A 24,800-nucleotide genomic window follows, 5' to 3' on the forward strand; every position below is an offset into this window, starting at 1 on the left:
GTAAGAGACCAAGTCAATTTTTCTTAATTAATCTTTCATTTTATTTCATTTGTTTTGCTCACCTCAGTCCATCAGTGAAGTGAACTTGTTGGGCTAGTGAGTGCAGCCGCATAAGTGCTGTGTTTTTTTTTGATCAGCAAGCAGTGACGTTAACTGTTTTGCAAAGATTTTCTCATTTATTTTACATTTTATTTCAATTTTATTAAAAGTACCCTTAGTGTTTTGCTCACCTCAGTCCATCAGTGAAGTGAACTTGTTGGGCTAGTGAGTGCAGCAAGCAGTGAAGATAACTGTTTTGCTGTGACATTTTATTTTATTTCTAATTCTTTTCAAGAAAAATTGACTGTGACGAGCTGTACTAAGCAAAGCTTCAAGCTACTAGCTGTAGTACTAAAATAATTCTAATCTTCTTTAATCTTAATCTATAATATATTATAAATAATAATATTCTAATTCATAATCTATAATATAAGTAATTCTAATTCTAAATTCTAATTCATAATCTATATTCTTCTATCTATAATACATAATATATAAGTAAATTAGTTCTAATCTATTAATATTATATAACTTAATATTAATTAATAAATCATATACTGAATCTGATTTAACCTCACTTTAGCTTAGTGGGTTTGAGAGCGTCTGCCTAGAGGTAGACTTATAGTAAGGAAATATAGCTTTAGGCTAGCATAGTGGTAGGCTAAGCTCTTAGGCCCGTGTAAATTCAAATTAAAAATAAAATACTGCTAGTTATTAAATAGTTAATCTTGAGTTAATAATTTCAATAACTTTAGGATTTTGGCAGATTGCACACAGCACAGTGCAGTAGTGCATAGTTTTACTTTTTAAGCAGTAGCACTGAAGAGAACTTCCTCTAATTTTTTTGTCTTTAATTCGTTTTTCCTTTTTTTTATTTTTATTTTTTTATTTTTTTTTTTATAGTTTTTTAAACACTACACTACACTACACTACACACACAACACAAAATTTGAAATGGATCCTCCTTTTGGGACTAAGGAGGGACAAGCTCCATCTACCACCACCACCACCACCACCAGCACCACCACCAGCACCACCACCAGCTCTAAGATGCAGCCTTTGCGTCAGTCTAGTCGGCCAAGTAGGCCAAGCTCTCGCTTATCATTTGGGGAAGCATTGCTTGAAGGATCATCAAGTAAAGGAAAGGCACCAAAAGCAGGCAGTAGTAGTGCGGCTAGGCCCACAAGCTCTATGGTTTTTTACGGAAAGCCTAAAGCACCAGAAGCACGTTCAAAGTTAAAGGGTAGCACAAGTAGTACCAGCCCAGTGACTAAAAAGAAGTGCCTTTTGCCCCAAGCAGCATCTTCCCCATCCACCAGCAGCATGCAAGGTACCAAGCAGAGCCAAATTAGCAGCAAGACTCAGAGGGGTCCCAAACCAAAGCGATCTCATTCCTTTGTAGGGAAAACCACCACCACCACCACCCCCGCCTCTACCACCACTAGTGCTGCGCCTACTGTTCCCACTGGTACCGCCACGCCATGTCCTCCTAGTACCTCTAGCAAGCCACCAAGTCCTTACAAAATTTTTGTAAAGACAGTTAGAGAGAGGGCTACACATAGTGGAACTCCACCTAGCGAGGTAGCAGAGGAGCCTGAGACTGAGAGGCCAAGTGCAGAGTCTATTCTTCCTGCTCGCACTACTACTAGTCACGAGTCTCACGACGATATCAGTCTTAGCTCCAGCCTAGCAGGAATTCCATTCGATCTGGCTAATGAAGAGCTAGACTATGAGCCAGAGGAAGTAGAGGAGATGAGTGGTCAGGAATCAGATTCCTCAGGGAGCAGTGTCCAAATGACTAGTGCACAATTTTCCCCTGAGCCTCCACCTTCTCCGCTACGATCATCACCATCACCACCACCAGCAGCAGCAGCAAAACCTAGCAAATCTAAAGCAATTAGCAGTCCCACTATGGCCAGTACTGTTACCACCAGTCCCACCACCACTAGTTCTGCCTCTGTTCATCCACCCCGAGCAGTAAGAGCAGCACCCAAGGCACACTCCAAGGCTATGCGCGCCCCAATTTGGGAGCACTTTGAAAATGTTGAAGAAGGGCGCTATGGAAAGTGCAAACATTGTGGGAAGCTAATAAGCAGAGGGAAAGTGTCTGGCCATTTTACCAGTGCTAGCATGAAGCATCACCTCAGCACTCAACACAACGCTGTGCTATTGGGGAAAGATGCAGAGGTAAAACTTAGTGCAGGCAGCATAGCTGGTGGCCGTGGAAAAACCCCAACAGCTTCTTCTTCTGAGCCAATAGCAGCAGCAGCAGCAGCAGCAGCAACTAGTGCTGGCAGCCAGAGACCAAGGCAGGTTGGAGCACTGCATGCCCAGCCCACCCTGGAAGAATTTGGGGCATTCCACTCCAAGAGAACGATGCCCAAACAGCAGGCCAATAAAGTAACGCGACTTATTGGTCAGTTCATTGCTGTTGGAGGGGCATCCTTCTCCATGATTGAAGGGGAGCCTTTCAAACAATTGATGGCGGCTGTGGCTCCACAATACACAGTTCCGTCACGTTCCACTTTCAGCAGGAACATTGTCCCCTCGCTGTATCGGTCCTGTGTTGCAGCAGTGAAAGAGGAGCTTTCCAAGGCTGCTGGTCAGTGTGTTCATTTCACTACAGATTTGTGGAGTGCACCTAGCGCCCAGCATGCCTTTCTTTCTTTGACAGCACACTGGTGGCAGCCCGGTGTGTCTAAGGAAGTTGCTGCAGCAGGCTACCGATCATTCCTTCTCCATGCAGAAGTGATGGATGAAAAGCACACTTCCCAAAATATTCTGCATGCGATTAGGAAAATGTTTAGCCTTTGGGTGGGAGCAGAGGCGGGCACCAATGTTGAAGTTGGTTTTGTGGTAACTGACGGAGGTGCCAATATGGTGAAAGCGCTGCGAGATGGTCATATTGTTGGTGTGCGCTGTGCAGCCCACATCATCCATCTTGTAGTGAAGGCAGCAATGTCAGAAGGAACTAATGTGGCAGCAGTAGTTCTGTCCCGCTGCAGAAAGATCGCTGGGCACTTTCACCATAGTGTTAAGGCTAGCCAACTTTTGAGGGAAGAGCAAGAGAGGTCAGGTCTTCCCGTACACTGCCTACGTCAGGATGTCAGTACACGGTGGAACTCCACGTTAGACATGCTAGAGAGGATTTTGGAGCAGCAGAGGGCAATCCATAATCTTGCCTCAGAGCACAATATTGGGATTACCTCTCCATTGAATAGGGAGGATTGGACAGTGATCGCCCAGCTAGTGGCAGTCCTTAAACCATTCAGGGATGCCACAGAAAATTTAAGCTCAAACACTGCCAGTCTGGCCCAGGTAATCCCAGTGTTCTCCCATCTAGGCAGCAAGATGGATGTGTTCCTTGGAAACCGTGAGGCTGTTCAAGGTGGCACTCTACATCCTGACGTAGCAGCCATAGTCAGGAAGCTGAAGGATCTGCTAAAAGTACACCTTCGCAAGCGAATGGAAGAGAGTCCCGAAATGATGCTAGCGTGCCTTTGTGATCCAAGAAGGGATCCTAAGGGAAAGCTAGCTTTGAAATTCAATGTTCTCAGTAGCTACCGGGAGCAATTGGTCAACAAGGTGCGTGACTGGCAGCGTAAAATGGGAATGCTGTCCGAGGAGGGTGAGGTGCAGGAGGAGGAAGAGATGATGTGGTCTGCTACCCCTAGCAGCAGCATCAGCAGCAGTGCCACAAGCAGCACAACACAGCTGAGTGGAGCAGCTGCGTTTTGGGAAGAGGCACTTGGCAGTATAGTTGGACCATCTGACAGAGCTAGCAGCAGAAAGGAGAGTAGTGCTGCTGAAATGGTCAAACTTTACCTCTGTGAAGTTCCTTCTGCTCCTAATGTTGATCCTCTTAGCTACTGGGATGAAAAGAAGAGTGTGTGGCCTGCACTCTCATGGGTTGCGCAGCAGCTTCTATCATGTCCGCCAACCACTGTTCAAAGTGAGCGCGTGTTTTCTATGACTGGAAACATACTGAGTCCACAGCGCTCACGCATGGCACCTCATCTGATGGAGCAGATTGCCTTTCTTAAATTCAATCTGCCCAAATTGGGTTACCCAGCTCTTAGCTTGGAAAGTTAAATTTTTTCTCTCTAATGTTTAAGGTAGTTTCTCCCCCTGGTTGCACTTGCTGCGGTGTGGCAATGCCTGCTACCTCCGCTGGTGTAGCCAATTTACGCTAGGGCCTAGTGTCTGAGCTCTGTAAGTCCGCTCCCAAACGCCTAGGACTGACAGTCTTTGGATGCTTTGCCCTGGGGTGAAACAGGTGAGCGGGTCGTCAATTGCCCACTCATTCGCCTTTTCCAATGCTGCTGCTGCTGCTGCTGGTGGTGGTGCCAGTGTCTCTTCTCTGCCAGTTCGCTTCCTGGCTAGTGTCATGCCTCAAATGTCCCTTATGGTAAGGGCAGTTTCTCCCCCCTGGTTGCACTTGCTGCGGTGTGGCAACGCCTGCTACCTCCGCCAATGTAGCCAGCTTACGCTAGGGCCTTGTGTCTGAGCTCTGGAAGTCCGCTCCCAAACGCCAAGGACTGACAGTGTTTGGATGCTTTGCTCTGGGGTGAAACAGGTGAGTGGGTCGCCAATTGCCCACTCATTCGCCTTTCCCAATTCTGCTGCTGCTGCTGCTGGTGGTGGTGCCAGTGTCTCTTCGATGCCAGTTCGCTTCCTGGCTAGTGTCATGAATCAAATGTCCCTAATGGTAAGGGCAGTTTCTCCCCCCTGGCTGCCTCTGTCTGCGGTGTGGCAACGCCTGCTACCTCCGCCGGAGTGGCCAGCTTACGCTAGGGCCTTGTGTCTGAGCTCTGGAAGTCTGCTGCCAAACGTCTAAGACTGACAGTGTTTGGGTGCTTTGCCCTGGGGTGAAACAGGTGAGCGGGTCGCCAATTGCCCTCTCATTCGCCTTTCCAATTTTTCAATGCTGCTGGTGGTGGTGGTGGTGGTGGTGGTGCCAGCATCTCTTCTCTGCCAGTTCGCTTCCTGGCTAGAGTCATGCCCAAAATGTCCCTAGTGGTAAGGGCAGTTTCTCCCCTCTGGCTGCGTCTGTTTGCGGTGTGGCAACGCCTGCTACCTCCGCCGGAGTGGCCAGCTTACGCTAGGGCCTTGTGTCTGAGCTCTGGAAGTCTGCTGCCAAACGTCTAAGACTGACAGTGTTTGGGTGCTTTGCCCTGGGGTGAAACAGGTGAGTGGGTCGCCAATTGCCCACTCATTCGCCTTTTCAATGCTGCTGCTGGTGGTGGTGCCAGCATCTCTTCTCTGCCAGTTCGCTTCCTGGCTAGAGTCATGCCCAAAATGTCCCTAATGGTAAGGGCAGTTTCTCCCCCCTGGCTGCCTCTGTTTGCGGTGTGGCAACGCCTGCTACCTCCGCCGGAGTGGCCAGCTTACGCTAGGGCCTTGTGTCTGAGCTCTGGAAGTCTGCTGCCAAACGTCTAAGACTGACAGTGTTTGGGTGCTTTGCCCTGGGGTGAAACAGGTGAGCGGGTCGCCAATTGCCCACTCATTTGCCTTTCCCATTTCCTTTTCCATTTCATTATTTTCCTTCTGATACACAACCAACCAAACATAACACACACAATAACACATATAACACATATAACACACAGTGACATCACACATAACACACATACACACACACTTACAATGCACAAAACACAAGGACCTTTTCCTTGTTATTTGCCCTGGCCTTCACTCACTAATAGCATTACATTAATACTATAACTCACACTTCACCCTATAACATTTTTCCATCCACATACCTGCCAACAGACCCAACTTTTTCAGGGACAGTCCTGCTTTTTTCCAGTCCTGTCCCATCTAATTTAGCTAAACTAGGTATGCAAAATGCAAATACACATAGGTAGTTATAGCTCGGTAGGTAACGCTACTATAAACATTTAATAAATATAATCAAGTACTAAATAATAAATCTAACTTTAAAATACATTTAAATAAACCCCTATTTTTTTAAAAAAAAAACCATTAAAATTAAATTATTATTATTTAGACATAATCCATCTTTAACCAAACCAGTGCACTGCTACTAATCTTAAACATAACCGTACATTAACCCTAAGCTATTTTTTAGTTCTTGTCCAACATTTTTCCATCAGCATACCTGCCAACACACCCAAGATTTTGGTGGACAGTCCTGCTATTTTCCAGTCCTGTCCAATAAGTAAGTTGGGTTGTTGCAAAGTATGCCATTGTAAATAGGTAGCAAATGTTAGGCATGTAAAGTGGTCCAAAATCAATTTAAAAATGTAAAATATTCCCTATTCTTTTATTAAACATCTATGGACAGTACACCTCGGTATGTGTGTGCAACTCTATTGGTCGTTTCGGCAGGGGGCTCGCCTGCCATCAACGAATGAAGTGCATTCTGCAGTTCTGCAATTCACTCGTTGATGCCAGACCAGCCCCCTGCCGAAACGACCAATAGAGCTGCACACACGTACCTTCACGGCAGCTGCTGCTGCTGTGATGTGTTATTAACCCCGTATTAACCCCTGCTAGGCAACCAGGAGGAAAACGAAGATTAAACGAGCACGAAGAATGTCCGCGAATATTCGCCCGAAGATAAGACAGGAACGGGCGAATATTCGCGGAATACGAAGATTTTTTTTTCCCCGAAGACGAGCACGAAGACGAACACGAAGAGCCCCCTGGTGCCCAAGTCTACTCACTATGCAACTTAAGATTGTCATATTGCATGGTTTATTGTAAATTGATTTTAAATATAAATGATATGTATATTAGTTTACAAAACATTGCACCTTATAGTGTAACCATTTAAACCACCGCCTTTAACTGTATCCACTGGTGTTTTATTTTGAAGGTTTATGGGTACTATTAACGTACGAACACTTAATTTATGTACTGTAGTGTTTTATTGTTGGTGGTATTGAGCGTTATATGTGTGAAGCTTTAGCCTCTGTATGTTTCTTGTACATATTTGTTTTACTCTTTGACGCTATGAAAGCAAAATCTGAGACATTTATATAAGAAATTGAATTCTAACAACAAAGCAGTACCTCACTGGATTAGCTTGATGTCATACCATCATTGAAATTTTTTTTCCCATCTAGTGGATACCAAAGAACCCAGTGAACCAAAATAAAACATATATTATTAATTTCCATTTAGTGTTCATTTTCTTCTTTGTGTATCCCAGTCCCTTATGACAAACACAAACCATTGTTCCTTGAAGAAACCCTTCTGGCTAATGGCAGCCTTATATTGTGTTTCTCAATTTCTATGGTGTGCACTCAACCAGTAACTGAGATGGGGAAAGCTCCTGTGCTCTGTGTATGCAGCCATGTCACGCATGGGTAATTTCATAGAGTGCAAGCATTTCTGTAATGACACTCAAGAGATGACAATACTACAATATAGATATGTCAGATGTTCCAGCATTGGCTATTTTATTCAAGAAACTTGAATTGCATCATAAAAAAGCAACTATAAATTACGTTATGTATCTGTGGAACACAATTCTATGCACTCTTCTTGTGTCTGATAAGTTTTTAAAGGACACTAAACATCAAGTTTAAATGTGTTATGCCAAAGGACATACACTCACCGGCCACTTTATTTGGTACACCTGTTCAATTGCTTGTTAACACAAATAGCTAATCAGCCAATTATATGGGAGCAACTCAATGCATTTAGGCATGTAGACGTGGTCAAGACAACTTGCTGAAGTTCAATCCGATCATCAGAATGGGAAGAAAGGGGATTTAAGTGACTTTGAATGTGGCATGGTTGTTGAGGGCAGATGGGCTGATCTGAGTATTCCAGAAACTGCTGATCTACTGGGATTTTCATGCACAACTATCTAGGGTTTATAGAGTATGGTCTGAAAAAGAGAAAATATCCAGTGAGTGGCAGTTGTGTGGAGGACAATGCCTTGTTGTCGGAGGTCAGAGGGGAATGGGCGGACTGGTTTGAGATGTCAGAAAGGCAACAGTAACTCAAATAACCACTCAAATACCATCTCTGAACACACAACATGTCGAACCTTGAAGGAGATGGACTACAGCAGCAGAAGACCACACTGAGTGCCACTCCTGTCAGCTAAGAACAGAAAACTGAGGCTACAATTTTCACAGGCTCACCAAAATTGGGCAATGGAAAACTGGAAGAACGTTGCCCACAACAGGGTCAGAATTTGGCATAAACAACATGAAAGCATGGATCCGTCCTGCCTTGTATCAATGGCTCAGACTGCTGGTGGTGGTATAATGGTGTGGGGGACATTTTCTTGGCACACTTAGGGGCCCTCAGCCAATTGAGCATTGTTTAAACGTGACAGCCTACCTGAGTATTGTTGCTGACTATGTCCATCCCTTTATGACCACAGTATACCCATCTTTTGATGGCTACTTCCAGGAGGATAATGCACCATGTCACAAAGCTCACATCATCTCAAACTGGTTTCTTGAACATGACAATGAGTTCACTGTACTCCAACGGCCCCCACAGTCACAAGATCTCAATCCAATAGAGAAACTCTGGGATGTGGTGGAATCTCTGAGGAATGTTTCCAGCACATTGTAGAAAGTATGCCACAACGAATGAAGATAGTTCTGAAGGCAAAAGGGGGTCCCACCCGATACTAGCAAGGTGGCCAGTGAGTGTATATAGCAAATCTGTGGTATTGTGCAATTGTTTACAAATACATTCAGGTTTCCTGAATTTAAAGGGACACTCCAGCTATCATATGCCACCTTGGAAGTGCGCAGAGGGTTTTGGTAGATTCAATTGCACTATTTTCACAACCTACTTTGCACTGGTCAAACACATCTCCCACTTGCTAATGCACATACATGTATACTCACAGCCAGCCAGCTTCAGCTCTGACTTGTGCAAGAGTTCCAGGGGTTCCAATGAGACATCCTGCATGCATGTGCAGAATGTTCTCCTACTGAGAGCACTTTCCATCCACTAAATGGCTGCTTCAAGTGAAACTCAGGCAATGAAGGGCGTAGTGTACTACTGATCACAATCTCCCTCTAACCGGCCCAACATTAGGAAGCGCAAGGTTCGTCACTTCAGACCTCGGTTTCTGTGCTCCCTAATCACTACACGCCAGCAATAGATGCCGAGCGCCGGGATGTGACGCCATCCCCACACTCTCCATCAATAGCCAGCGCATAGTGATGAGGGAGCAGTAAAGCAGAGGCCTGGAGTGACAGACCTCGCGCTCCCAAAATTTGATGGAGGACAGAAGGTGGAGGATGGAAGATGAGAAAGGGGAGACAGGGGTGTAAGGGCAGTGTATGTGTATTTATATGTGTGTATTTGTAAGCTTGTGTGTGTGTGTGTGTGTGTGTGTGTGGGCAGGTGTGTGTAAGAGCAGTGTAGGTATTTGTGTGTCTGTAAGCTGGTGTGTGTATGTGTATGTGCATATATGTGTGTAAAGGCAGGGGTGTGTAAGGGCAGTCGTATGTAAGGGCAGTGTATGTGTATGTATGTGTGCGTAAGGGCAGCGTATGTGTATTTGTGTGTGTGTAAGGGCAGCGTATGTGTATTTGTGTGTAAGGGCAGCGTATGTGTATATGTGTATTTATGGGCTGGTGTGTGTAAAGGCAGTTTATGTGTATATGCATGTTAATGGGCAGGTGTGTGTAAAGGCAGTGTGTACGGGCAGTCGTGTGTAAGGGCAGTGTATGTGTATATATGTGTGTTTATGGGCTGGTGTGTGTAAAGGCAGGGGTGTGTAAGGGCACTGTATGTGTATATGTGTGTTAATAGGCATGTGTGTGTAAAGGCAGCGTGTTAGGGCAGTGTAAATAAAATAGCCTCTGTAAAAAAATTGCTGGCGGGCACAATTTTCTATTCTTGCCTCAGGTGCAAAAGGAGCTAGCTACGGCTCTCGGTGATGGGCATGGGTGATTGCTTTGGGCATTAAACTGTCCCTTTAAGTATGGAAATATTGTGTGCCTTAATGTGCTTTTTATTTGGTTGTTTTTATGTAATAAAGAGAAAAGAAAAAAAAACAGAACCTACATAAAACAATACCCTGTTTGCTATAAAAATACCACGATCTTTGGTGCAACATAACATCCACCTGCCATACAGTTTATATTGTCTTCTAACCACACACAAGTCTTGAAAGCAGTGTCATTACCCCACTTTCAAAGCAAATAAATTAAAAGAGATTAAAAATCCTCCAAGTGCCTGTTATGAAGGCTGCTTCACAGCTACCACCTGCCTGGGTGAAATCAGCCAGCAAGAGTTTCTCCTCAAAGAAGCAGATATCAGCCTGGGCTTTTAGAACATGCTTGCTAATCATTTTACAGTTTGTTTGAATAGTATTATGTAAATTCTTGAAGAATATAAATGAAGATATGAATAATGATACATTAATTTTTTAGAAATCGAAGATTATGACAGGGAGCTTCATGAATCTATATTAAATGTACTTGGCTGCAATGTATGTATAGATGTATTTATTATTTAGGTATAACAGGTATACTTTGTGCTTTATAGACTTGTGCATTGGGATGTTCCCTTCTCTTTCGTGGCAAATCTGTCTGCATTGTTTTGGCTTATCGGAGCACTTACGCAAAAGGAAGGAGTCACAAGGACAGTCTCTTCCTCGTTCCTCCAATCGGTGGAGAGGGTGTGTCAGGAGGCCTGGCTCACGGAGGAGTGGATGAAGAAAGATGACACGGGGATAGACAGATGAAGAAAGAAGACAGAAGAACAAGAAAAGTCAAGAAGATAAGTGGAACCGCAGGAAAGGAGACAAGGACACAGAAGCAGTCAGCAGACAAGGTAGGGAGAAATTAAGACAGAGCGTGAAAGAGAGTCAAAAAGAGTGTTAGAGAATGTGACAGCGTGAATGAGGGTGAGTGACAATTAATCTTGTTTCTGAATGGAAAACGCCCACAGAATTTCATCCAAACCGAAAGGGCAGTAAATGAAATTCACTGTCCAAAAACAAATGGACCAAAAGCGAAAGTAAATATTTGTCCATTTGCAGTAATATATTAAGTAAAGTAGTCATACAGATATTTTGATCAGGATACAATGGAAATACACTAGAAAAATAATTCCTTTTCCAATCAGTCCCTACATATGAAAATCTGTACAGGTTCTAAAAACATTTAATAATAATCAACACTACATTTTATAGATTTTGAAACTTCTACTTTAACAGATTTTGTCTGCCCATAACACAACAGAGGTTTTTAGCTGAATCCTATCTACTTAGGTTTACAATCCAAAGATTTCACTGAGACCACAATCACTATAATAGCATGTAAAACAGAAAGTCTGATTACTGCCACTCTTTTTGCAATTCCTGATAGATTTTTTGGTCATCCAAACTATCCATTACTTAGGTCTCCATGACATGTTGTTCGCATACTAAACATTTAACCATGTTTCACCCCTACTTTTGCTTACTCCTGTCTCCCCAATCTTTATGCTATATTCTCTAAGGATCAGGCGCGACAAAGTACATTTTGTTCAGGATCCAATATATACTAACAATACTCAAACGTATAGGTATCATTCAGTAGTGTATGAATTGCAGGTGAGTTGTGCAGGGATGAAACATGTAAAGGTTGACTGTCATGAAAATTAATTTGTAGGGGCTGTGAGCACTTGGCTTTATTTTCCTTTGCTTGGCATTTAACTTCAATGCTCCCCTGCTTCTCCAATGGACTCAAGATCCTCATAGTTTGCTCTTTTATGTTTTCCTACTTACCATAATGTGGAATTATAGCCCAAGCCATAGCTGATGCGTAGATTCCACCAATCATCCAAAACATGCATAACCAACTTAAATGTTCTCCTCTCTTCTCCCTTGCAAGCACTTCAGAAAAGTAAGAAAATGCTGTGGGAAGTGCTCCCCCAATGCTAGAAGAAAAAAGAGAGAAATTAATTTTCAAAGAGCCTCATGTTAGATGTAGGTAAAACTAGCATACCGTTATCCCATTTCTCCTCATGGTCCTAAAGGGACCAGTATTGCAGATGATTCAAAATACATAAACAGTTTATACATAGCTTAGTGGTGATAGCAGTACAGTTTAAAGACATTCACCCCAAAAGCACTTGTTGTGATGCTGTAAGTTCCTGACCTCTTTAACGTACAAAGTAAAATAAGGCAATCTTATTTTCTTACCTGCCGAACTGTACCGCAATTGAATGCTAAAATGTTTTTAATGCTTTTCAATTTTAGGAATAAAATACCAGTATACACTAATTACAAAAAAACCCAAGATAAAATAAAGTCTAGAATCAATACACAGTAGCACTATCCATTAAAATAAATCTGAGTGAATAACAATTGTTTTTCCGGTATCAATGCTATTGGTAGTAAGTAGTAGGTGATAGGCAGGGAATATGCAGGAAGTTTGTGAAAACTAGTTGAAGAGTAGGTGTGACCAGATGCTGCTCCCCTGCTCGGAGATTGAAGAAACTGACCCAGAGTTCCAGACTTCACCTAAAGGGTCAAAGCATCCATCTTCCTGGTTATGTCCATTTGAGAGACATTATCTGACATTTAGCATTTAGTAAATATGACAGTCTAGAACACATACATGGCTTATATGTAGCTGACTAAAAACATATCCTCTGAAATGCTTTAACTGTTTTTGTGCTGGCATGGGACATTTCCTGCATTACTTTTATATTGTGAATTACTTTAACAAGTTCTATTGGATTGAGATCTGGCGACTGTGGAGGCCATTGGAGTCCAGTGAACTCATTGTCATGTAAACCCAGTAGATCAGCAGTTTCTGAAATACTCAGACCAGCCTGTCTGGCACCAATAACCATGACACATTCAAAGTCACTTAACTCCCCTTCCTTCCCCATTCTGATGCTCGGTTTGAGCTTCAGAAAGTTGTCTTGACCAGGTCTACATGCCTAAATGCATTGAGTTGCTGTGACTGGCTGATTAGCTATTTGTGTTAACAACCAATTGAACAGGTGTACTTAATAAAGTGGCCAGTAAGTGTAAATAAAAATCACCAACTTGTAATAAAGAGATACAAAGATGAGGAAAGGAAAAATAAAAATCTCAAGGGTCCTGTGAACCTCAAGTTACTTCTATTGGGAGAGAGTTCAGAGATGAGCTACAAAAATGGTAAGTGGTTTGCAAGATATAAATTATATTAAAATATGTAGAGCTTGGAGGAAATAAAAAAGAGAGCGGAGATGCAATAGAAAAATTCAAATAATAAAATTCAAAAATAAAAGTTTATAATAATAAATTACAGGAGGCAAGCATATTTGAAAGGTGGAGCAATGTTAGAACAAGAGGTCAAAGTGTAAAACTAGAGGGTCAGAGGCTGAAAGGTTATGTAAGAAACTTCTACTTTACTGAGAGTGTAGTAAATAAATGGATCCATCTCTGAGCAGAAGGAGTAGAGGCTAATACAGTAAAGGAAGTTAAACAGGCATGGAATAGACTTAAATCTATCCTCACTATGTCACCAAGGGCTTGTAGGGGTTTGAATCCTTCTCCTTATCAGGAAAATTGGGTAGACTAGATGGGCTGGAATCTGCTGTCAAATTCTATGTATCTATTACATTACATTTATTTATAAAGCGGCAGAAGATTCCGTAGAGGGCCCTGCTTTGGTGAGTTTACAATCTAGTTGGTGGTTGAGGGGGAAAAGAAACAATAGGAGTGGACTGCTTAGATTGGGATGAGTTGATAGGGTCCGGATGAACTGTTGACGTGTTGATCGTTCAGATGGCTTGAAAAGGTTGCATGGTTCTCAAGAAAGGTGAGTTTTTAGAAAGCTTTTGAACGTTGTGATCGAGGGGGAAAGTATGATGGGACAGGGAAGGGAATTTCACAGAAGGGGTGCAGCACAGGTGAAATCCTAGATGCAGGCATAGGAAGAGGTAATGACAGTAGAAGAGAGCCACAAGTCATGAGTGGAAGGAAAAGGGTGGTTAGGGGTGAATTTGGATAGGAGGGTCGAGGTATAAGCGGGTGCAGAGTTGTTAAGGGCTCTGTAGGTCAGGGTCAGAAGTTTAAATTTGATTCTGAAGTGTATGGGGAGCCAATTAAGTGATTGACATATTGGAGGAGCAGATGAGAAACGCTGAAAGAGAAAGATTAAGCTAGCTGCAGTGTTGAGGATGAATTGGAGTGGAGAATGGTGGGAGGGGTGGAAGTTGCAGTAGTCCAGACAGGATATCACAAGAGAGACTTATATTTTAGTCTTTCTTCTGTGAAAAATGGGCAGATTTGGGATATGTTTTTCAGGTGAAGGTGGCAGGATTTGGTGAGAGACGGGATGTGAGGAATGAAGGAGAGATCAGAGTCAAGTGTGACACCAACTTGCTCTGTCGGTTGGATTGTGGAGTTGTCAACAGTAAGAGAAATGTCAGGAATTGTGGACATAGCAGATGGCGGGATAACCATAAGCTCTGTCTTGGAGATGTTGAGCTTTGGGTAAAGGGATATCGTCCATGATACAATTCCTGAAAGACAGTCAGTGAGTCAAGTTAGAAGAGAAGGTGAAAGGTGAAATATAGATTAGGGTGTCATCTGCATATAGGTGGTATGTTTTTACGAAGTCAGGTCTGGTCAGCCGAGTTAACCATTAAGATAATTGACCACTCACAACAAGTTTTAGAGGTTTAACTTTACTAAGACATTTTATTTGATATTGTGATCAATTGAGAACTATTTACATAACTGAGTAAGATGTTTAGAAATGTAAATACATTAAGCTCTTTAGTGGAATGAAATCACAAATATCGATATAAATGTGAAATCCACAATAAATCTATGCTGTTTTTTGGAAGTACAACAAATTTCAACATTTTATATATATTTGTGGAGGTAAAAAAATGTTGCAAGTTCACGTCTGTGCCCTAGCTGTGATGGATGACGTTTTTACAAAAGTAATTTATCAAGCACTGCATGGTAAGTTGCTTCATCAAGTATGCTAATAAAACTGACTTTTCAAGACATTATACAACCCACCAGCAGTTGTTAAACTAAAACTCCAAGGATTCTAAGCCAGTCAGTGCCTAGCTTTGGGAATAAGTCAATTGAGAATTTGTATACTTCTGCAAGATGTGCCTGCATGATAAAATCATATTCAATTATATATATTTATTAACGGCACTACTAAAATACCTATTAATTTACGTATGATTGCCACAGAAATGTATTCTAAACGCCTCAGACAAATGTTCCCATACCTCTTTATTGTTTATCTGTTGCCCATCTGTGCAAGGGCATGCCCATGACTGGCTCCCCAGACCCCTAGAATTAAATTTAAACTCATGACCTTTACCTACACAGCCCCTCTATACCTATGCTCATATCTCCAAATACTCTCTTTACTGCCCTCTTTGCTCTGCCAAAAACTTGTGTCCCACAACGAGCATTCTCAAAGGAACCACATGTTCTGTTTGCCTTTTAGATTCCTCACCACTAACTTCTTTTGCATAACCTTTACTTAGAACACCATTTTCTGAGCAGTTTTCTGGTTGCCTTTTCACTATGGGTGCTTACAGATGACAGCGAGAAACAGAGAAAGAGAGGAGAGAAAAACTAAAAGGAGAGAGAAGAGAAAAATGAGAGCTTAGAGAGAAGATGGAAAGGAGAGACAAGAAACAAGAACAAAGAGAAGGGGAAATAAATGAAAAAGAAGAAAAGAGAGAGTAGAGAAATCCAACAGAAAGGAAAGAATGTAGAGAAAGGATAAAGATGAGAGGGGAGAAAATATGGAGAGAAGAGAGAAATTAGTGGAAAAATGTGGAAAAAGGCATTGACATTAAAGATAAATGGGAGGGGAAAAAAGCAAAAGGAGAAAAGAAAACAATAGAGCGCTGCAGGCAGTATCAGTAACCATTTTCTTTCCACAGAACTTGTAGGCAGGACTGTGGGCCATCTCTACGGTTTAAAGATTTCCTGCATATATACACATCGAGAGGGTAACTCAACTTTTGTCATGTGCATCAACTAGCGCATGCATAAAACATAAACTATTTAAACTATTTCTCTCACTCATGCTGAATATTGTGCCTTCCTCCATAAGTGTACCACCACTTTCCAGTGCACTCTGAAGTGAGGCAACCAGCCACTTTCTCTTTAAAAGGCTGCTCAGTCCCAACCTGCGGAATGCAGGCTAACATGACCACCGACCAAGCATTTCTTGGGACATAAGGAGGTAAATTTGGGGCCTGGGACTTACTTTATTCTGGTACTGATCAGTTAAAACCCTAGCAAAAGGTCTTGAAGTCTCTGTCCTTCTTTGTGGCTAGCCTCACCTCCTTCCTCCTATAAGGAACAGAGGAAAGAAAGGTCCAAGGGGGCCAGTCCTATGAGGTTCACATGCATGCTGGTAGCATCGTTCTTGAACAGAGACTTATGTTGGATAGTAATAAAAGTTGTGTCGTTTAGATTCCCTCAGTGTGCTTTTGCAACATCGTGATTATGTAGGTAATCTTATCCAATTTATAATAATTAAATTGGTTAAAGTTCCTAATTCTCATTATCATGCATATAAGTAAATATTCACATTTGTTTCAAATCATTAGGATGCAAATTTTAATATGTCGAACTGCATTTCAAAATATTAATAATTTATCCATCTTAGAATAGTCATATAGTTTCAACATTCAGGCAGAAGTGGAACTCGCAGTTGAAATAGTTAACCTACAGATTCAATACCATTTGAATCAAAACTAATAAGTGTTTTCTGGGATTAATATTGACTTTGAATTCAACCTAATTTATAACCTGTCCAAATTTCCATTATCTTAAACATGAAAAATGTGTATTTTTGAAACTGACAAAGCCCAAGAAACAGATCCTCACATCATAAATCATTTGTGGAAATCCAATAATACACGGCTGTTACTGTGGCATATAATAGTCTGTGGTATATATTTTTTCAAATAAATAAAATACTTAACCTGAGAGGCACTGTTGTAATCATGTCAAATAAATGTTGGATGCTACACAGGTCATATTGTAGGAAAAGTGGTCATCAAAGGTCCAGCCCCAAGCTTTGTGTAGGTGAGCAGAATACTTTAGGTAGAGGAAAAGTATAGTGAACAATAATAAAGTAGCGGTGGTGGCCAACCATTGATATTAATATGCTGTGGATGGTTTCTTCCCTTAGCTAGCCACTGGCCATTCGGCTACATGGTTACTGGAGACCAGAGCAGCTGGAAAACCATTTATAGATCATAAGTTTGGGTCATAGCAGCACAGCTAAAAAAAACTGAGCTATAAAAGAAAATTTAAAATCTGGTACAATACACACTTATGTGTAATACACGAGCTCAACTGTAAATACAATATGTTTCATATAATACCATACATTCCATATAACAAGCTCCATAAAAAAGTGAATATATGTTCACTGCTGATTATTTTAAGTAGCTGAAAATTAAAATAGGTAAGATATATTCTTATTTTACAATGTAGGCTCATAAGCAGGGCTGTCATAAGCCCCCATTCTTGGCAGGAACCTTCTATTAAAATGCTAAAAGGTTAGATTGCAAGCTCATAAGCATGGTCGTGAACTTATATTGTATCTTTATGTGTAAATGTGTAAATGTTAATAAATAAAGAATAATAAAAGTAATACATAATCTTAAAAGGCAAGAAAAGTAATAGACCCTTCAAAGCAAATATGTCGATCAGAGAATAAACACATATATATTTCTGTCTGCAGTGGAACATTGGCCAAAATCCTGAAGTTAACTAAATCCATAATAATTTCCATAAATAGCACTTATGTTTTTTTAGAGCCCCGCTACTTTTTTACCAACTGGTAAAAATTGCAACTCTCCTGCAAGCTCACCTAAACTCCCACTTTCAAGACTAAATGCCTAAACCTAGCTAGGCTAGAGGTAACCATGCCAGCAGTGGTGTACTTTGCAGACCTCCTGGGAAGGTGGTTTGAGGAACAGGCCAAAGGAAGACATTAAACTATACGTGCTATTCAGCCTTTTCACATTGTGCCTAGAAAGATACCAACTAGACTTGTGCATTAGTATTCGGGCGACCATGAAAACGAACACGAACGGTGCATTTTCGTGGACCTTTAACTATTGTTAACTTCCCAGGCCAATTTTCGGCATCAGGAGTTAAAGGTCGGTGCAATCGACTCTATTGGTCGCTGGCAGGGAGCTCCTCTGGCATCAACCAATGAAGAAGCTCCCTGCCAGCGACCAATAGAGTTAACTCCTGGAGCAGGGAGATCAATGGTCTGCTGTCAGGAGTTAAAGGTCTGTACAAGCAACTCTACTGGAGCGGGGAGACCATACAAGCGACTCTACTGGTCACCAGCAGGTGGCTCATCTAACATCAACCAGTGAAGAGCAGCTGCACTACATTGGTTGATGGCAGAGGATGCCCCTGCCGGTGACCAATAGAGTTGCTCGTATGGACCTTTAAAATCCTGGCGCCAAAGATGCAGCATACCGCGTTAACCCAGTATTAACCCCTTCTAAAAAAAGAAACACGAAGAATGTACACGAATATTCACCCAAACCGAACACAGGAACGGGCGAATATTCGTAGAATATAAAAATTTTCCCCCATGAAGATGAACACGTAGAGTTTGCCGGCATCCAAGTCTAATACCAACCATACCTCACTTATGAGGCCTAGGAGACATATGACTGGGGTTGTTGGATCCTTTGTGCAGAGGAAATTTGCCACACATTTTGGTTCTAGACAGCCCTTGTGAGTAGGGTCAGTGTGATATGAAATATTCAGGTTTTCCTGAGAAGGGATTCACCATAGGGAAAGCGATTATAAATATTGTCTGTTCTTGGCCAGTCTCACCAATTTTATAACGTAATAACAAACAAAGCATGGCTATAATATGACGGCGATATAAAAGATTTCTTGAGATGCATACAAAAACTCAATGATAAACAAAAAGATGGCACCGCAGGAATCTATGGAAAGGAATATTTTCTTAATGATTCTTCAGTGAGTCATAACTGACCCAGACAGTAAGGCTGAGGCACTGATTCATGACACTATATGAAATATGTCATATAATTTTATCTTTTGTCTTGTTTTTCCAGACACACTGGAATGCAATTATCAAAATAACCATCTGGTTTGATCTGTGAAACTGGGCGCCAAGAGGATACTGTACCAAGTTTTCTTATTGATTGCTGAGGCAAAAAGCAACAGTAAAAGAGCTAAACATGTCAGTTACATGATATTATGCGTTATCAACATCCAATACCAGTGAGCTTCGTCTGTAAGAATGGCTAAAATGGGCCTGGATAAAGCACAGCTACTTATGTATGATGCCCACTTAATATGCATTGTTCTTAGAAGCAGCTTAGAGCTTACTGCTGGAAAAACTCAACATGTCTGGCTCTCCATAATGCATAGAAGTGAGTTGAAAATGTATCTTCTCCTCGAATCACCAAAACTACTCTATTGTCTCATTTTTTATTGCAGTGCTCTATTAACACAGAGGACAGCAAATTAACACATAAAAATCATATTATTACCATTGCTAATGGTGGGTATTTGTCCGTATAGTGTATCTGCAGATATTACAAATGTATTGGGACACTTACAGTTGAAATATCTAGCAGGGATGACATTTCACAAACTGACTTATTGCAAAGGTGGCATCCTCTCACTGTACCACGCTTGAATTCACTGAGCTCTTCAGAACAACCAATTTTTTCACAAATGTTTATAAATGCTGACTGCATGGCTAGGTGCTTGATTTTATACATCTATGGAAATAGGGTCTGATTGAAACACCTGAATTCAATAATTAAGAGGTGTGTCCCAATACCGTTGTCCTTATAGTGTATATTCATTCAATCATTTAAACTGTAGCCGAGAAAATCCATAATGCTAATGGCAGTCAATACTTTCCTTCAATAGTCTATTTTAATTATAAAACACATCACTAATCAATATTTGTTTAAACAAAAGATTTTCAATCAGTAATCATGCTATGGTCTATGAGCTCCCCTTTGTAAAATATTAGGTTGCTCAGATTGCAGTTTAATAGCATTTAGGATTTCCAGGGAGCCCCAGGTTAATTCCAGGACTATGTGAGCAAAACAGGTTATGCGTGTCGTTGTATATGTAGGCCAACTTCCAGGTCCAGGGGGTAAGTACAGCTGAAAGGTTCCTGGCAATGCTCTTTTGTTACTGTTTTAAATTACTGCCTCCCAAGAAAATACTTGAGATTATAGTTTTAACACACATTGTGCAAAAATATTGTGTGTAAAGTATGGGAAGTGTGTTTCTTCCTGCTTGTGCTGACTGCAGTGTTTCAACGAATTATTATGGTGAATGTCAAACAAAAAAAGAACTTTAAAATAAAGTCCCTGAATCACCTCCCACGTGTACATATTTTTCAAAAGTAGAAAGCCCAAGATTTAATTTAGTGTATCTTTAAACTTTCAAAGCAGCTATTTTACCACCAATCTTTGCCAAACTTTGCCAAATAGGTAACATCTTTGGTGATTTTTCCCACACAGATTGCAATCCAGGTATACATTTACTAAGAATTTAAAGGGTAATTAAGAAACAACACACTATGTGTTCAGCAGAATCTCTTGAGTACAGTGATACCACCCATACATAGGTTTGATAGATTGTTTGTTGGCAAAAAGGCCACATTTTGGACATGTGTGTTTCAGTTTTTAATGTGGAATTTTGACATCCTGTGTCAATGTTCTATTTGGGACATTTTGAAGCTGGCCAATTTAACTTACCCCAACCAAACCATACATTTTTGAACACTTTCAATCCACTAATGCTACCACCAGCCTTTGTCAAAGTTCGTGGTAGTAAATAAATTACACCAAAAATTACTACCGCAAACTCTGACATTTTTTTTCAAGTTGCTGAATTCTTCAATGTCATGGCATTGCAGCAATAATGTTTGAGCAAAGAAAGCGACTGTTGATCACTTTTTATTTGAACGTCATTACATCAACAACACTTTTACCGTGGCAATGGTGTTTCATATTACCCGAACTATAACCTCATGGTTATTGAATAAACCCCAAAATGTAACAAACTTATCAACAAAACAGCAATACAAGGAAAAGTTTCTTACCCAAACCCAGAGAGCAAGCGGCAAACAAGAAACAGTCCGTATCCCTGAACAAAGGATGAAAGGAATGCGAAAAATCCATTGACGGACATACAGATCAGAAGAGACTGCTTTCTTCCTACTTTATCAGCCAGTCCTCCCCAGAAGAAGGCTCCAATCATCATCCCCAGGTATACTATACTGCCTGTGAGAAACATTAAGGAGGTTAAGAAGAAAGGCAATCAGTTAGAGGTGCTGTACCATTAGAAGAAAATGTGCATAACAAAATACAATTTCTAATATCTTAGGCATACAGTTTCTAGTGTCTTAAGCGGACAAACCTTAACTGATCTCTAAGAGGCTTATTGCTATTTGGTTGAGGACCAACCCTGAGTACAGGTTCTCCGATAAAGACATTTTAGTGAATGCTGACAGATCAGAGCTGGATGCAACAGCGAAGAAAGAAATCCATATGTTCTGTGTTTAGATCATATTTGCAACATATGATCTAAACACAGAACATATGGAACATAAAAAAATGTTTCTAATATCTTATGCATACAGTTTCTAGTATCTTAAGCGAACAAACCTTAACAGATCTTTCATATTTAATCACATAAAGCAGCACAAGTGTGAGTGCATGCTTTTGTGTAACATGATAATTAAGCAAAAATGTTAATTGTGTTATGCAAAATTTTATAGAATTTCTTCAACAGAATTAGAAATTATGTTTTGTAAGTTTTCTAATGTAACTTTTTAGTTAGCATCCTCATCTATGGTTTGAGATCCTATGCTATACCACCGTACATTTCAAATTATATGAGTGATATGGAAAGGAAAATAGAATTTTAACAATGTTGTAAATGAGTGCTTGTAAACATAATTTCATTTGGGTTAAAGAGACTGTTTAAAGAACATAATCTTCCATAGGGGAAGTTGTTTACCTCACAGATACCCCTATGCACAAAAGAGTACTGGAGCTCTCAACTTTGTTAAATCAAACCTGGACAGACCAAAAGTCTAAGTGATTGTAATGTGCAAGCATGTACCATGCAATGGTGTTAAAATGTTAAGTAAAAAAAAAATATAGCAAGGGAATTTAAATAAATGTACATCTAAAAGATACATGCCATCTCTCCACCCTGGATCTAGATTATAGGTATAAGATCTCAAACTGAATAATACAGTAGCAGATAGTGACAGTCATTTCTTAAACAGATTAATAATTTCAATGGTGACCTGTGAGACCTACTAAATGGCATGCTTTATAGATATACAGACAAGGGATAATTACAAGACACTGGGGCAGGTATTTACTGTATTCAAATGGCATTGATTTGAAAGACCTTTACTACAGACATGCAGGAACAATGAGTCATTTGTAGGAGTCAGGCATTTCTTAAACCCCTTACAGAACATGTCCTATGGTTAGCTTACAGCTAAGAACATATAATTTGTTGGAGTATTTTGTTCTATCCAAAACACGTTAATTAATGTGTAGGTCAAGTACAGCTAGAATATCTGGTATAATTGGCGTATCTCATGATCAGAGCCGGCCTTAGGCGTTGTGGCGCCCTGTGCGGACTACTCCTCTGGCGCCCCCCTCACTACCCGCCCTCTCTGCCCCTTCAAACTACCCACCCTCTCTGCCCCTTCAAACTACCCCCCCATGCCCCTTCAAACTACCGCCCCTCAAACTACCCCTTCAAACTACCCCTCCCCTCTGCCCCTTCAAACTACCCCTCCCCTCTGCCCCTTCAAACTACCCCCCCTGCCCATTCAAACTACACCCCCCTGTCCCTTCAAACTACACCCCCTCCCTCTGCCCCTTCAAACTACACCCCCCCCTCTCTGCCCCTTCAAACTGCACCCCCCCCTCTGCCCCTTCAAACTACACCGCCCCCCCACTTACCTTGTTGCCGGAGTCCTGCGGTGAGAGCGGGAGGCATCCGTCTTCTCGCTCTGCCGCGGTGCCGGCATTTCATGTTGAGAGCCGGAATAGTCCGGCGCTCAACATGAGATGCCGGCACAGCGATGGAGTCACGGAGAGTAAGGGGCGCCGAGCGGTTGCCGAGAACTTCACGAGCAACCGCTCGGCGCCTCTGACCGGGATTTAGATTTAAGCATCGTTTTTTTTTTTTAAACTTTATTTAACATGAATGATGTTAAATAAAGTTTTCAAAAAAAACACAAAAAAAAAAAACGATGCTTTAATCTAAGTCCCGGTCAGGCGCCCCTGCAACCATGGCGCCCTGTGCGGTCGCACAGGTCGCACACCCCTAAGGCCGGCCCTGCTCATGATAACCTGTCATGCTTAATGTAAACTAAGATCCCAGAAGGCCTGTTTCCCAACCTCATGAAATTATAATTAATTTCTTCCTTTTAATCTTAGCTTTTTTAAAGCTTTTGTGAATGTGTTAGGTATATGGGATTATATAGGGTTTATTTCTTTAACCCCTTAAGGACAATGGGTGGTCCCTAAACCCATTGAAAACATGTACGGGCTTTGTCATTAAGGGGTTAAAAAAAAACATACTCCAAAAATGACTAATTAATAATTCCTAATCCCTTGTTTTTTTTCCTACTGTCAGGTTTCAAATATTCTAAATTTTAAAATGCACAGTACCATGGTTAGTCAATATTAACATTTAACGTCTTCATATCTTTCATTAGATCAGTGCACAGATTAGGAGAATGTCTCTTTGTATAAGGACCAACGTGTGGGTTAATTTTAAAGATAAGATCATTTACAAAAAAAATCCTAATACCTTGAATGCCAGACTATCTATGTATAATTTTCATCTCTACAAGGTTTCATAGCATGCAGTGAGTCCTGTATTACCAAAGGTATGTTTCCATTTCTTTTCATTAATACAATCATAGATAAACTCCTGCTGGCAGTGCATTTAAGAACAGCAACGCCAAGGGATGTCATCACAAATAATAGATTGTACTGTCAAAAGCAGACCTTCCTCCGAACAGCTGTTTGCTCAGATAAGGCAAATACATATGAGAGTAACAATGAACTAGTGAACCAGTGACTTTGTACAAAATGAGTTTTATGACTTCAGGTTTTATAAACGTTATATATCTACTAATATGTTTTTTTTTTGCCAAGAGACTTTGCTTTATGCAAATTAGACTCACAGCTTTATTACGGAATTAGTTGATTGTATTTTATATTTTTACCATTTCCAAATGATTCCTCCTTACTCAAGATACATTACTTAATGGTAAATTAATGCAATTAGGTAAAGAATAGTACAAGGGGCAAACCATGCCTATAATGCCTCCTCCTACATGCACATGATTGCTAACATGGATGCAGTTCAACACCGTAGGCAGCTACCTAGTTCATCCATAAGGATGGTCCTGACAAGGAGATATAATGTCCTTTTCACATGACACAGCAGACATTAAACATTGGAAAAAGTGAAGAATGAAGAAATAATTGAAAGAAGAATACAACTGATGGAAAAATCAGCAGTCTTGCATTAATGTAATTCAATGTAACTTAGGAAAGTGTTAAAGATCAGCAAGGTAAAGTATGTCTGAACAGTGCAGCAGTGTAAAATGCTGCTTTGTAATTTACATGGGCTGCTGACTCCTGAAGTCTCAAGTGAATGAGCACCTTCTGTCAGGAGTGCTGAGTATCCATAAATATATATGCATCAGGAAGAATGTGTTTTTATTACATATCTCCCATGGGGTTCCTTTCAGCACTAA

General features: G+C 41.0%; 1 protein-coding gene across 1 annotated transcript in view; it reads right to left on the reverse strand.

Annotated features, from left to right (window-relative positions):
- LOC149276081 (synaptic vesicle glycoprotein 2C-like) overlaps positions 1-24,800 on the reverse strand; it is a 77,187-nt gene that overhangs the window by 27,044 nt on the left and 25,343 nt on the right. Inside the window, exons 2-3 of the mRNA XM_089503921.1 lie at positions 21,099-21,279; positions 11,762-11,913 (exon numbers count right to left, since the gene is read on the reverse strand). Coding sequence (XP_089360047.1) covers positions 11,762-11,913; positions 21,099-21,279 — 333 coding nt within the window. The remainder of the gene's footprint in view (positions 1-11,761; positions 11,914-21,098; positions 21,280-24,800) is intronic.

Source organism: Sceloporus occidentalis, unplaced genomic scaffold (genome assembly GCF_023333645.1).
Source record: "Sceloporus occidentalis isolate IW3139 unplaced genomic scaffold, rSceOcc1.0.p SCAF_248, whole genome shotgun sequence".
Lineage (NCBI taxonomy): Eukaryota > Metazoa > Chordata > Lepidosauria > Squamata > Phrynosomatidae > Sceloporus > Sceloporus occidentalis.